The 15,037-nt window shown below is 33.1% G+C and overlaps 2 protein-coding genes across 2 annotated transcripts; both read right to left on the bottom strand.

Moving 5' to 3' along the window:
• Nucleotides 1–3,092: 3,092 nt before the first annotated feature.
• Nucleotides 3,093–5,447, bottom strand: LOC112805612 (proteasome subunit alpha type-1-B-like). The gene is made up of 3 exons (XM_025847973.1): nt 5,345–5,447; nt 4,180–4,385; nt 3,093–3,314 (listed from the first exon to the last, which is right to left on the bottom strand). The coding sequence occupies exons 1-3, from the start codon at nt 5,445–5,447 to the stop codon at nt 3,093–3,095; spliced, it is 531 nt and encodes a 176-aa protein (XP_025703758.1).
• A 4,572-nt stretch (nt 5,448–10,019) lies between these two features.
• On the bottom strand, nt 10,020–14,711 carry LOC112696692 (uncharacterized). Its single transcript, XM_025749518.3, has 6 exons — nt 14,340–14,711; nt 14,085–14,192; nt 13,302–13,564; nt 12,985–13,196; nt 12,237–12,501; nt 10,020–10,571 (listed from the first exon to the last, which is right to left on the bottom strand). Exons 2-6 carry the CDS (start codon nt 14,176–14,178, stop codon nt 10,278–10,280), a joined length of 1,128 nt encoding a protein of 375 aa, XP_025605303.1. The 5' UTR covers nt 14,179–14,192; nt 14,340–14,711; the 3' UTR covers nt 10,020–10,277.
• Nucleotides 14,712–15,037: the final 326 nt, after the last annotated feature.

Genomic DNA, 15,037 nt, shown 5'->3' with positions numbered 1-15,037 from the left:
ATCCACATGATCCACTGGGAGTCAAAACCAAACTTCTCCAATATAAACCAAAGAAAGTGCCATTCCACCTTATCATATGCCTTACTCATATCTAATTTTAGCGCCATTTCATTTTCGAGTCCCCTTTTTTTGTTCTTCAAGTAATGCATACACTCGTGAGCAATTAGGATATTATCAGAGATTAATCTGCCTTTAATAAAAGCACTCTGCATAGTGCTAATTAGTCTATTCATCGTACCCTGAAGTCTATGTACAAATACTTTGGAGATAATCTAGTTATTGTTTTTGTACGAAAGATTTTAATTTTTTATGAATAATTAATTTTAATATTTATTATCTAAAATTTTTAAAAAAATTAATGTGTATACTTTTATATTTGATAAATGTTAAGTCGGTTTCACAAATAAAAATAATTAATTTTTATATTTGTTATTTAAAAATAATATTTTTTTCTCTATATATAAAAATATAATTAGATATTAGTATAAAAAAATTTATATTGATAATTATAAAATTAACTCAAAATTATTTTTTTAAAACAATTGAATCTTTATTCTAATTATCAATCATAATATTACTATTCTCTCTAAATTAGATGTAATAAATATTTGAAAGAAATACAAATATAGAATAGAAAGATAAACGGTGAAAATTTGAAACTAAATTTTAAAAAATAAAAAAATATGCATATAATGATAACATATTTTTTATGTGAATAATATTATAGGATTATATTTAAATTATATTTAATTATAAATTTAATTTATTTTTTATAATTTTATAAATTCATTTAAATTATATTATTTATTAATTTTGTTTTTTGTAGAGTAAAAAAGTAGAGAGAGATAGAGAATGAGAAAGAAAAGAGAACGAAAGATAAAGAAGAAGAAGAATGAGAGAGGGAGTTTGTTAATTTTGAGGGAAAGATTTTATTTTAATTGTAACGAAAGAATAGCTCGTGACACATTTTGATTTGACAAATTAATGTGATAAAATATAAAATATAAATTATAAGTTATATATAGAGTGAGAATGGTAGAGAGAAATAGAGAAGGGAGGAAAGGAGTTTATTAATTTTGAAAAAAAATATTTCATCTCAATTTTAACGAAGAAGTGTCATGTGACATATTTTAGTTGTTAAATTAGTAATGTAATATAGCTATATTTCAATTTCAATATCAATATTTTAATTTTAATTGCAATTAAAGAATGTCATGTTACACATTTTGATTATCAAATTTATAATTAGTTATTGATAATAATATATAAAAGAGATAGAGTAGAGGTGAAAGAATGAGAGAGATAGAGAAAGAGAGAGAGAGGAGAATAAAACTATTTAATTTTGAAAAAAAAGATTTAATTTTAATTACAATAAAAAAGTAATATTTGATATATTTTAATTATAAAATTAGTAATATATAATAGGATAATAGATATGATTTTGAAAGAGAATATAAAACATAATTGATACATAAACAATATATAGTTTATAGTTTTATTTTATATAAATTAAAATTCATTTATATAAAATTATAGATTATATTCATTTATTTGAATCAACTCATGTACTCAGACAATTATCTCATGAGTTTTTAATGGACCAAACTTAAGCTTGGTAAATAAATTCAATTATTAATGAGTTAATTTAAATTTGATTTGATTCAACTCACTTTTACTTGTATCTATGACAGAAAGGATGAGTTAAATATCAAATTCGTCCCTGAAAGATATTTCGATCTCCATATTAGTCCCCAAAAGATAAAGTTAATCAAAAGAATCCCCGAAAGTTACCCGAGTTAATCACGTTTGTCCTTCCGTCAACTCTGTCGGTGACCTGGCTAACATCTGCTGAGGTGTGTTGTTAGCTTCCAACGTAGAAGAGGCCAACGTGTCATAACGTATTGCTGACAAGGTAAGTTTGGAAAAACAATTCAAATCAGTCCCTAATTGTTTGAAACCTAATCCTATTTTCGACGATAAATACGTCGCCTTCAGCAATAAGAGGGCCATATGCCTGGGTTAGTGTTGAAATTGCTGGTTTGGGGCGAAGATGGAGGCAGAAAATGGAGGCCGTGGAAGTGGTGTGTCGTTCTTCTCGAACGGCAGTAACGGTTCCAGCGCTTCAATGCGAACCAGGAGGAAAACCCATGAGGAATCATGTTTCTGTGGGTTGAAGGCTGCGTTGAGAAAATCTGGGACAGCAGAGAACCCAAATAGACTATTTCGTGCATGTCCAAGGTATCGGGTGAGTGTTGTGTAAGAAGTTAAAGGTTTTCCATGTTGTTTTGTGCTTTGGAGTTTTATTCAGATTTTTCTTTTCTGATTCTTGAATTTGCAGAAGGGCAGTCACTGCAATTACTTTAAGTGGGTTGACGATGATGAGTATGAAGTGGTGGGCGAAGGTGGAACAAAGAAAGATTACGGGACTGGGCGAAGGTGGAACAAAGAAAGATTACGGGACTGGGCGAAGGTGGAACAAAGAAAGATTACGGGGCTGAGCTGCAGGTTGAAAGTGACTATGATGAATGGAGGTTAAAGGTGGCATGGAGACTGGGCAGTTTGGAAGCTGAAGTAAAATCATTGAAAATGTTAATAGTTTTCGTGTTTGTGGTAGTAGTTCTTAATGTAATGGTTTGTTGTTTGTTATCTAGTTCCAAGTAAAACAAAATGTGTTGATATGTCATGCTATAATGAGAGTAATTTGTTGAATGAGAATAGATGTTGCATTTGGTTATTTAAGATTAAGACTACACAATCCAATTCAAAGGTTCCAAATTCGAATCACTATTACAGGAAGATGTACTAAGGAATGAACAAAATCAGTAGTCAAAGTACTCTTAAACATTGAGTTGCCATAGAAGGCTAGTTGTCACATTGTCTTAAGGAGCAAAATAAAAAGGTTTTACATGAGGATACAAACCACAGCAAAGTATGCTAGACAAAATAAAAGGACATAGTACAACTTTCAATTACATAGATAACCAAAATGTTGATAATGGAAGTTCAATTGCCCTATGCAAAAAAATATAAAGTATTCTCACACAAAAACAAATTCAACCAGAATACATTTCAACACCAATCAAAATCATTTATCAGTCTTTAATCAATTCTTCGCGGGAGGAGCTCATGAAGTTCTCAAACTTGCGTTCCAAGTATGTCTTGGCGGCTTCTGAGCGAGAACCAATTGCAAAAGCCTGATATTCAAAATAGTTTCCACTTGGACAGTTATAATAGAGGTGAGCTCCTGATTCATCCAGTCCACCGACCAAGAGGCCAACCCCATAAGGACGTTTCCATGACCGCTGGGTGCAAACCTGCCATTAAAATTGCATCACAAGAGAAAGAGCTCTTATAATAAATTCAGCAAATACTTCTTTCTTTCATACATCAAAGTAAAGCCAGCTAAACATAGAGTTGCATGACATAGATATTATGCCTTGATATGCATAACACCAAAGAAGATTGTTAGTTTTTGCATGCAGTTAACTAGTCATTTCACATTTAAGAGCTCAGCTCAATAGCCTTCAAACAGAATAAGAAAAGATTGACAACATTTCAAAATGCACATCCCATAACTAACTTTGAGGTCCATCACAAATACATTCAAAAACAGAAGACAAAAATCGCAAATTAAAACAGATTTGTAATCATTTCTAGCCACTTAGTTCGAATGTACAAACTATAAGCAGCATAACAACAACATCTCATATTTAACACTATAGCAATCAGTACCAGTTTAAAGAAACTTTTTGTTTTTAACACTCAATACCACTGCAAAAGGTAATAAATACTTAAAAGAACAGAATTTGAACATATATGATAATAGCTGATGCCATATACAATCATCCTTTCATCATAGCCAATTTTAGCACCATAACCGAGATGACTAAACCATACTACAAAACCCTCAATTCATCATAAAACAGAACTTCCACACTTCATCACTACTCACAGTTACAAATAACACCACAAACCTAAAAACCAATCAATTCCACCGCAATTAACATAATCAACAATTATATGACTCTCAAATTTGACAATTCAAATTAATAAAAAAAACACCAAAACTGCATATGCAGATCCAAACATTTCAAAACATAAAATAAATCCTAGCACAACAATTGCACGATCCAAGAACCAAAACAGTAACAAAAAACCGAAAACCCTAAACCTTGATACCTGAGCCTTGTCAGCGAGCTGAACGACCAGTCGTCCAACGGGAAGAGGAGACTCGTAGGTATAAGAATTGTTGATGCATTCGTTGCGCATGTAGCGCGAGAGAACGCGGCCGTCGGCGATGAGTTCGGCGATGGCAATGCCGATGTGGTCATGAACTTTGAAGATCTTCTTCTGGTGAGAAGAGTTGGCCTTGTTTTGAATCCACTCTGCGTGCAAAACGACGCCGAATCATGACTATCAGGACACCCACTCAAAACGGCGTCGTTTTCCTTCTCTGCCAGCGTGGCAGTTAACGTCACACATCAGCAGACGTTAGCCAAGTCATCAAGCGAATTGACGGAAGGACGAACCTGATTCAGTCGTGTATCTTTCAAGGACTCTTTTGATTAACTTTATCTTTCGGGGACTAATATGGAGATCGAGGTATCTTTCAGGGACGAACTTGAGTATTAACTCCAGAAAGGATAAATTAAAGAGTATTATAGCCTGTAAAGTATAATAGAAAATTGTTATAACTGAACGTGTTAGTTAAGGCAGTTATGATTTAGGTAGTTAAAGTAGTTAAGTTTCCTTCTTTGTATAAGCAATATATATTTGTGTTCAATAGTATGTATTAGAGTAGAAAGATTTCATAACTCAAATACAGCTTTACATAGTTTTTCTATTCCTTTTCTTTTTCTTTTTTACATAATTTTCATTCTCTGCATAAATCTGTTTCTTCAGCCATTTTTTTATAGAATCAAGAACTAAGGTTTAATCCATGACTTTAGCAACTCTCACTTCCAACAGTAATAAATTTATTTTCATTTGTATTTTAGATAAGTTAAATGATACCATCTTTGGTATTTATTATCAAAGGACATTCAGATAATATCACCAAAGAAAAATTCCACAACTCACAATCCTCGTCAAAGTATTTATTTAGAATGGTTGTAACAAGATTATAACTTAAGTTCTTGAATTTTCATTTCAATTGATGCTTCTTTTAAGAATCGTACGGTCCATTATTCTTTTGTTTTTCAAATTTGGCAAAATCTTTATCAACTCTCTGTTGAATCTACAAAATCTAAAATTAAACACAACTTTCAATTATTCACTACTTAGTAATAATCAAAAGATTGATTGATTTCCAAATAGCTCTTGGTTATGATATGAGTATTGAGACTTACATTGAAGCCATTTGTGATGGACTTTCGCTGTATCAAACATGTGACGCCAAGCATGAACTTTTCAGCATTGGAGAAGTTGAAACCTTTCTTGTTTCTCATGTAAACTATAGAGAAATTTAAGCAACTCTCTATTGGTTTTTGTTTAGGATCAATTAGCTCAATCCAATACATATAACCAAAGATTTGTTTTGGAAGAATCAATGATGGACAAAATACTTGGCAGTCAAGCAAATCATCTGATTCAAGAGTAAGCCACCGCATCTCACTCATGATCCTGCAAATCTAATTTCTGCTACAATCTATACGAATCCTAACTAGCTCTTCATAAAAAATGGTTCAAATATCCCCATTACTCAATATGGTCACACTATAACTAATTCTAATTCAAATCAAACTTTTTTTCTCAAAAACATTTTACATATACTTGAAATTGCAAAGAATCTTATCAGTGTTTTCAGATTCTACTTAGATAGATAATAATATATATTTTTTTAATTTCACCCTTTCATTGCCTTGTCGAATCTCATGTCAACAGAAAAATTCTTCTTCAGGGCATACTTAGGCATGATTTATATACAGTATGTGTGTTCCTAGTTCTTTACCAAACAAATCTTTTTTAGCATCTTGTAAATTGAATCTTGCTTTATGGCACAAAAGACTTGGACATCCTTTCTATATTGTAGTTTAAGCAGTTGTAAAATAGTGTAATATTCCAATTGATGATAATACCATTTCTAATTCTTTTGTTTGCGAACAATGTTGTATGGCTAAAATGCGATCCTTCTCCTTTTCTTTCCCCCTTCCCAGACTCATTATTATGATCCTTTACAACTTGTGTTCATTGACATTTTAGGTCCTATTCATGCTACTTCAAGATTAGGTTTTAAATATTATATTAGTTTTGTTTGTGCATTAATAAGATGCACATCTTTGTTTGTTGCAACCAAAATCTGAAGTATTTACCATTTTTCGAAAATTTGAAGTCTTGATGAAAAAGCAAACTTGTCTCCCTCTCAAAGTTGTACAAACTGATAATGGCAGAGAGTTTCTTTCCTCTAATTCTAAAATCTTTTTGCAAAAACATGGTATTGCAGATAGTCTTTCTTGTCCTTATACTCACCAGCAATAAGGACTCTGCATATGAGATGCTTCACCATATAAACCTGACTATACCATGCTTAAAGTGTTTGGTTCCGACTCTCACATTCGCCCTTTAAATGTCTCACTATGCTGAAGACAAGGTTATTATACCTAAAAATGTTCTTTTTAATAGTATATTGATTTGTTTCCTTCCTCACAATTTCAATCTTACAATTCTTCAACTTCTGCTTCCTCTTTACCTCATATTTCTCAATCTTCTAGTGTTGCTCACACTATATTGCACAAGAATTCTACTCTAACATCTTATCCTTTAGATTCTGCTATCCTAGCTAATTAACCTTATTATACTTTTTCTTCCATTGACACAAACACTAACTCAGATACATCATTATTCATTAGAGTAAAAAATAATTCTATTATCTATCTTCTTACTTATGCAGATGACATTGTCATTACTAGTAACAACATAAATGAGATTGACAATCTCATCTCTCAATTAATGCATTATTTTCTGTTAAAGACTTGGGCAGTCTACATTATTCCTTGGCCTCGATTTCAAAACTTTCTCAAATGGTGATTTACACGTTATCACAGTCAAAATATATCTTAGACCACCTGAAACTTGTAGGGATGGCTATTGCTAAGTTAGTACCAACACCTATGTTATCCCAATGAAACTTGTTTTCCAAGGATCTAAACCTTTTAAAAATCCAAATTTAACTGGGGGTTTAGACATAGTCAATTCATGAAGAATCCACAACAACATCACTGGAAGTCTGTAAAACGCATTCTTAGATACTTATAAGGTACATTCAATCTTGGTTTGTCGTTTACAAAGTGTCCTAATTTGTGTGTCTTATTTTCATAGATGAAGACTGGGCAAGTGATATTGAAGACAGATGATCTACCCGTGATTGTTGTGTATATGTTGGAAACAATCCAATTTTATAGAGTAGTGGAAAACAAACTATAGTCAATCGCTTATCAATTAAGGTAGAGTTTCGTTCTTTAGCAGATGTTGTGACACAAGTTCTTTGAAGGTGAGTCACGGGTACGGATAATCCAATTTACCAATCAAAATCAACTCAATCCGATTTTATTAGTTATGTACCCATCAGGTATTGAGTAAGATCGATTAAATCTGACCTTCATTGTTTAGGTATTGGTTTTATGGTTGTGGAACCCAAATCAATTCAATTAGCTGATTAGTTTTATATTACATTGAAAAAAATAAAATATATACACTGACTTTATTATCCTAATTCTAATTTCTTCAGCAATCAGCCGCCACCTCCTGTCCATCATCCTTGCTAGTTTATTATGTTATGTGGTTTATTTTGTGATATTCTTTTTTTTTTTTTGGTGAAACTTTAATCGAAGTTTGTCAAACTACGAATATTTGATTATGTTTATTTAAGTATGAATTTGATGATGTTGTAGTTCGTAATTAACCTATTCTCTCTTTTTTATTTTTTTCATACTATTACATATTTACATAATTTTTCCCTTTTCAATTTTTTTTAAATTCAATTTTCAATTAGGTATCCAATCGGATTTAATCGGTTTGAATTGATTTTGGCCCACTTACAAAAAACTTCTTATCTAATCTAACTCGAACTCATTAATTAAATTTTTATTGGTTCGATTCTTATTCTCTCCTAAACTCGAACCAATCTAATCAGGGAACACTCCTAACTCTTTGGGTGTTTAAATTTCTTAGTGAGCTTTCCATTTCTTCACCTATTCCTCCAATCATATTTTGTGACAATCTAAGTGCTATCATATTAGGTGCTAATCCAGTATTTCATAATAGAAATAAGCATTTTGAAATAGAACTCCATTTTGTCCAAGATCATGTATCCAAGAGACAACTCTTTGTAATTCATATACCATTGGATTCTCAATTTGCAAATGTCTTAACAAAAGCCTTGTCTGTAACGCCTTTCAAAAAGTTTTAAGGTCAAACTTAGAGTGGTTGTTTGTGATGCTATGTTTGAGAGGGATGTAGAGAGTAATAGAGAAATTGTTATAACAAAAGTATAACTGAGTTTTAGTTAAGGAAGTTATGGTTTAGGTAGTAAAAGTAGTTAAGTTTCTTGTGTTCATTAGTGCAGGAGTAGAGAAAGATTTCATAACTCAAAACACAGCTTTACATTGTTTCCTAAATTCTTTATATATTTTTGGTAATTAGCCGGGGCCTAAGCCCAAAGAAAAGGAAATCACACTCAACAGCTGATTTAGCATCATATCTCCTCAGATGTTCTATATGAAGGGCATACATGTAAAAAGATGAACCCTTTTTTATTTCTAATTCCATCCTTAGCTAATTTATCCGCACATTGATTAGCTTCCCTATATGTATGGTGGAATCTGAGCTCCCACGGTCTATCATTGTACTCTGCAATTTGCTCCAATAATGCGTTTATGGACTGAGCTCCTGTGAATCTGTTAATGGCATTCTGGGAGTCTGCTTCAACAATCAATCTTCTTATGCCCTTCTCAATTCTGCTTCTTTGACCATTTCTTCATACCCCTAAGCCCAGTCCAATATAGTCAAATCCAACCTCTGTTTTGAACTATATGTCCTGGGACTTTGACGGTATCTCTGAGTAAGGCCTGATCAAAATGGGAAGAACGGCCGAAGACAAGAAAAACTCTAAGGGGCATCTAAATATTGAGAACTTTTAAATTACAAAAACAGTATAAATTCAAGACTTTGGTTGAATCAGTAGAGTCATGCAAAATATACTGCCATAGAGAGAAAACCAACTTCTGAATGGTATAGCTATTTAGGTAGTGTTCATACCCTGGGTCGAGCTGTCCGATCCGGGATGTTCTACTGATAAATCGACCGACCTCTTCAGGTCAGGACAATCCGACCTCTTCTCAGAGAGTTTGGCCCAATCACCAGGAAGAGCCCAAAAAGGGCCCAACAGAGAGACACAACCCAAATCCTAAGGCAGTCCAAGCCTATAGAGACAAGGGCGATTCCCTTGAAGATAAGATAACCTCACTTGAAGATATTATCTACAGAAAAGTCACTCCACACCATTATAAATACACTGGAGCACCCAGGTATAACTCATACTCTGATTTTACAAAAAACCTGTTTAATACCCTTGCTAACTTAAGCATCGAAGTCCCTTGCAGGTACCACCACCCTCCGATAACCAAGGATCAGCAGCATTGGCAGTCCAACAAGTCGGACGCGGCAGCTCCGACCATCTCCTACACGCCAGATGCGTCATCTCCGACCGGCACAGAAGATCTCGACCGAGATCGACCTACAGTTTCAGGTAACCCTCGAAACATGTAGCGTTTCCACAAAATCTTATATAAAAAAAACAACTGCTATAAAAGGTATAGATTCAATCATATAAGGAAAAGAACTCTTAAGATAACCAATCTTCGGTACCAAACAGAAAAAGGTTAACCAATCTTTCACCAGCTCATTCTTGTATGTAGCTGTTATCACTTATCAGCAATGAGCTACTTGAAGATATGCATATAGCCATATAGGTTTGTTAACGCCAAATTACCATTCATGACCATTACTTCACCTAACAGAAATTTACCTAAAGAAATTACTCATATAGACAATTCGAGTTTAGCTGTGTCTATAGACATAGCTTCTGATAAATCATACACCACAAAAACGAGTTTATAATTATTAAATAACTATTGGATTCTTCCTGAAGTTGCTATGCCTTCTAGAAAACATGCTACAAAATTAATCATACATGTCACTAATAATCAACATACATGATTTAAAGTAACAAATCGTAACTATGTTGATCTAGGATAGCCAATGACATCAAATGTAGTGATTTACTTCCCTTGTAAGAGTGACTTAACAATAGTGTCGCTCATACCGTCAGCATGAGGGAACAAGTGACCGGCACCTTGAAGCTCATGATAGTGAATCCATGGAAGGTTTTGTGCTATGTAACGTTGCACTTGAACAGGCACTATCAAATCGTCATCTCCTTGCCAAATATGGACTGAACCTTCATTAGTTGGAAATGGATTTTGCAAATCCAAAGGACTGAATTCCCACTTCCCAAATGCAACATTTAAGTCACGGTGGACGCTTTCATGTTCTCCTAGCTGTCTTACCTGTGCCTGTTTAAGACCCAAAATAAAAACAGTTAATATGGCAGGAGCTGGGAAACTAATTATTTCTTTAGAGGCTGGAAGGCATAAAGTATCACGTCAAATGATCGAACAGAAAAAGAATATCAAGTTAAAAACAATACGTCAAATGATCGAACAGAAAAAGAATATCAAGTTAAAAACAACTACAAGGCAAGCTCAATTAAAATGAGATTAACCAGAAAGTAGATGGTACTCAAATCCACTACATCTCAAACAAAAACGTGTCTGACTATAAGTATATACTAGTTTACTAGTAGACGAGACATACAAGAATGCTTAATTAGCTTCTTATATGTGATAAGTTGCTTTTGCATTTGTCAAATAAATGTAAAACCAACTACAAAATGACAAACTAGCCAAGCATGATACAGTTCAACAATGTGTAAAATATAATTCTCTGTGATTCAACAAGAATATAACATCTAAATTTGCAGTCATCACACACGTATAATTTCAATAGAACCTTTAAAATTTCAAATTTCAATATTACCAACAGAACCATACGAAGTAGAAAAACAAAGGATAAAAATATCAGGAGACATCAGGTAGTTTACTTATTTATTCATTTTGGTGCAACTGAATTTATTAAAGAGGCAAAATTGAAAAAATAAGAAAACAATTAGCTCCTACAATATCCATCTCCCAATGTGATTTTCTAGGAAACATCTGGCAGCTTGCCCTATGACAGGAAAGAGAATCCATAATATACAAGTGAGCAACAGTGATAAAAGATTGCCTTTTAATCCGAATAACAATTTTCTAATACTATTTAAATAAGTTGCTTAAGTAATTTGAAAGAAGATAAGAAGAGTCTTGCCCCACTAGGTGAGGTCAGCTATATGGATCTAACAACGCATTTGTGCCTGTCATGAATGATGTTTGAACCCAATCCATTTAAAAGTAAATAACCAAATAAAAAAGAAAAACAAGAGAATTAAGATCTGTCATGAGCAGTGCACCAACGCCCAAGAGCAGAAATAAAACATGTTCTCCCGACAAAATATAAAATATTTATAACATTAAGTGCTTCTCTTGAAATCTATTCATTCTGCTAACAAAGTGACACTCCATGCTCCTCGTGAATGCAGGCTATCTGTTGCTTGCATATACCACATTGATTACAAAAGTGCACTAAAATCTTGGTCTGGATGCTCACTATGGTTTAACTGAGAAATAAATAAATAAACAAAATAGCTCCTGATAGAGCCTAATGACATTGATTTTTCCACATTGCACTGATATAGTAAGATAAGACTTAGTTGTAATGGTTGTTGAATTTTGTGCATGAGATATCTTTGAAAGGCCATTGGTAAACTACATACACATTGTTGTTTTTGTCAGCTTCTAAAGTTATGACTGGAGTTGTTTCTACCAGTCTTACAAAAGAAGGGGGAAAACCGGTAAAGAGATTAACAGTAATCAGAAACTTAAGCACGTTTATTAATAATTTCCTAAGTCTATACTATTATTGTTACTTCTGATCCTATGCACCACAATCACCAAGAAACATTTAGTTCAATCTGAATTAGTTTAACAGAAAATATGAATTGTCAGTTATTCGACTTTCACTCAATCGCATGCAGGGGAAGAAAAATAATGATTCTTTCAATCACCTATAGACCAGATACATACCACATGGTTGTTTCTATCAGCCCTCTTAGGCATCAGTTCTTTGTCTTGAACGGAGAGAAGATCTGTACTTTGAAGAATTAAACTTGATGCTGGAAACCATCTTTGACTGTTCCACCAGTAAGTTAGCCATGGTATGTAGTGAGCAACACGAGTTGTCCATTGGTCTTGTAGCTTTTGTTGGTAAAAGACTTCACTACTTAAGTTTGCAGGAAGACCCGACCACCAGTAGTTAACAGCTGGGGCTATGAGCACTGCACCAGCCAGTCTGCCAATTAAAAAATTTTATTACCGTAAGGATAATCCAGTATAGAACAAGTATACTCCGTCTCCACTGAAGCAAATATTTTGCCAGGATTACTTGGGAAATAAAAAAGAAAGAGGGTAAGTACAAAGTCAAATGCCAATATCATTAACAGGATGGTATTCTTGAGCTCACCTAAACTGAAGTATTCACCAGATTATAATAATTTTCTCATCCAGTCCCTTAATTTTGCATTGCTTTAGTTTATCAGTTTATGCTAGTAGGTGGTTAATTTTTGGATCAGTGACTGGCTAGTATAAACTTGGGCAACAAAGTATTGATTAGTCCTATATACATGATATTATCCTCCTCTGCAATAGAATAATAATGTGTGCATCTATAAGAAACAATGTCCATCAAGATATGAATGCAAGCTTGCCAAAAACGGGGAAGTTTTCTTTTCTTTAACAGAAATTACATGTAACCTGAAAAAATCACAAGTCCTACCTGTCAGGGATATACTTAAGGCAATTCCAAACAATCTGCCCACCCAAGGAGTAACCAATTATGTAGAATTTAGGCCCTAATCCCAATTTAGCAGCAAATTCTTCAATATCTAGGGCCAGGCTCCTTCCTGTTTGATTTGGATCAGGATCACTTTCCCCATAACCAGGTCTATCAAAAGACACAATGTAGATCCCCAAGTCCTCAACAACATCCTGCAGAAATGCCAATTCAAATAGTACAAAGTGTGAAGATATCAGATAATACCATGATATATTGAAAGAAATTAGATAAAAAAATGTAGCTTAGTAAATAGTTACTGGTGATAAGGTTTTGGCAATATAGGCATCATGCCTGCAAGAATCAAAACCATGGACAAAGATGATTTTATTCTTTGCAGCATCTTTTGGAACACCGTGTTCTTTGTATGCTAAATTCCTTCCATCCCTTAGTTTGATTCTTGGCGCTGTTATAGGCGGTGCACCAGGAGTGCCACATATCTTGGGAGGAGGAGGTTGAATAGCCTGATAGGCCCCAAAAAGAAACCCAATGAACAACACTATAATCGCTGTTCCAAGAAGTCCTGAGAGAATGCAAAGCTAAATTAAAACAGTAAATACAGAAAGTAACATTTCAAAGAGAGATAACAAGTATATCAATATTCAATACTCTTCATTGTTATTATCCTATTCCACAATATATGCAAGCTATGATGTACAAATACTTTCTATTCAAATATCTGTACCATAGGCGTATCTGCATCATATACTATTAAATTAAACTTCCTAATTGTGACTATAGTTTTGATAAAATGGCCGTATTTACATATTCCTATTTGTGCAAAAGGGAAGGCAAAACTAGCTAGCTTTAATTCTCTTACAAGAAACTGGTATAACTTGGAAAACAACAATGATAAAGCCATGAAGAGATTCTATTAGTTCCTACTAAACAAAACAATTAGATCAAAACTAAGGGTGAATTTTCAGTATTATGAAATCAATATGTGTCTCTTGAATCTCAAATTCAATTATGCCAGTAATCCAAAGAGTTGACTTACTATACAATGAAAGAGTGCAGAAATAGAAGGAAAGAGGCAGAGGTACCAGAGGGGAGGTTGGAGGAGTTAGTTTTCTTGTTCCTGCGAGTGTGAGCACGCGCTGACGCTGCGGAAATCCTTTTGCTGGTTCCGATTGCCATTTTCCTTCTCAGTTCTGATAAAGAACATTGACAATTGAGAAAGATGATCAACACAACGCAAGTGAAGAGTGAAAATGTAACAGAATTGTGATGGTTTCTGGTTTCAAGTTCAAAATTTCAGAAAGCATATAGAGAGAGAGAGAGATCCAACGACGCCTTACATGCCCTTTTCGCTCGGACCAGATCCACAGTGTGTCTGTCACCCCGATGAGGCGATGACCCTCTCTCGACAAAATAACACTATTACATTAAAAAAAAAGGGTTAAATTATATGTATATTTTTCAAAAAAAAAAAAAAACTAGAACCTAAAAACAGGAAAATTATTATTTTTGATCATGAATCCTAAATTTTGTTTTTATTTTTTATTATATGTTGCTGTATCTAAAGATTTTTTTTAATCAAAAAATGTCGCAAGTTTTTAAATTATTTACTCGAGTTTTATTATTTTGTCAAGGTGACATTGTTCGAAAAAATTTAAGATTATTTCATGAAATATAAATTTGTAAGATTGGAGTATAAGGATTTGATAGATCTTATTCCGAGTTGTTATCTTCATAGGCGTAAGTAGGCGTGAGAACCAGTATTTGAAACAGCAAGTAGTTTTTTTATTTATATTGTTTGTTTATAAAAGAGATGATGAATTTAAATATTTAATTAATCTTTCTCATATTTTTAAGAAGGTTTAGATAAGATAATATATCTATTTGAATATGAAGATATGATTCAAATATAAAGATATAATTTCATATGATTCAAATTATAAAACTCCATTATTAACTTATTAGAAGAATTTTAAGGGTACCAAAATATCAGTGTTTTAATTGTTTTAATTGTTAGTCTGAATTATAAAAAAATTAT

This window comes from Arachis hypogaea, chromosome 6, assembly GCF_003086295.3.
Source record: "Arachis hypogaea cultivar Tifrunner chromosome 6, arahy.Tifrunner.gnm2.J5K5, whole genome shotgun sequence".
Taxonomy (NCBI): Eukaryota; Viridiplantae; Streptophyta; class Magnoliopsida; order Fabales; family Fabaceae; genus Arachis; species Arachis hypogaea.
The sequence above is the reverse complement of the archived record's forward strand: the minus strand, read 5'-3'. Positions and strand labels throughout refer to the sequence as shown.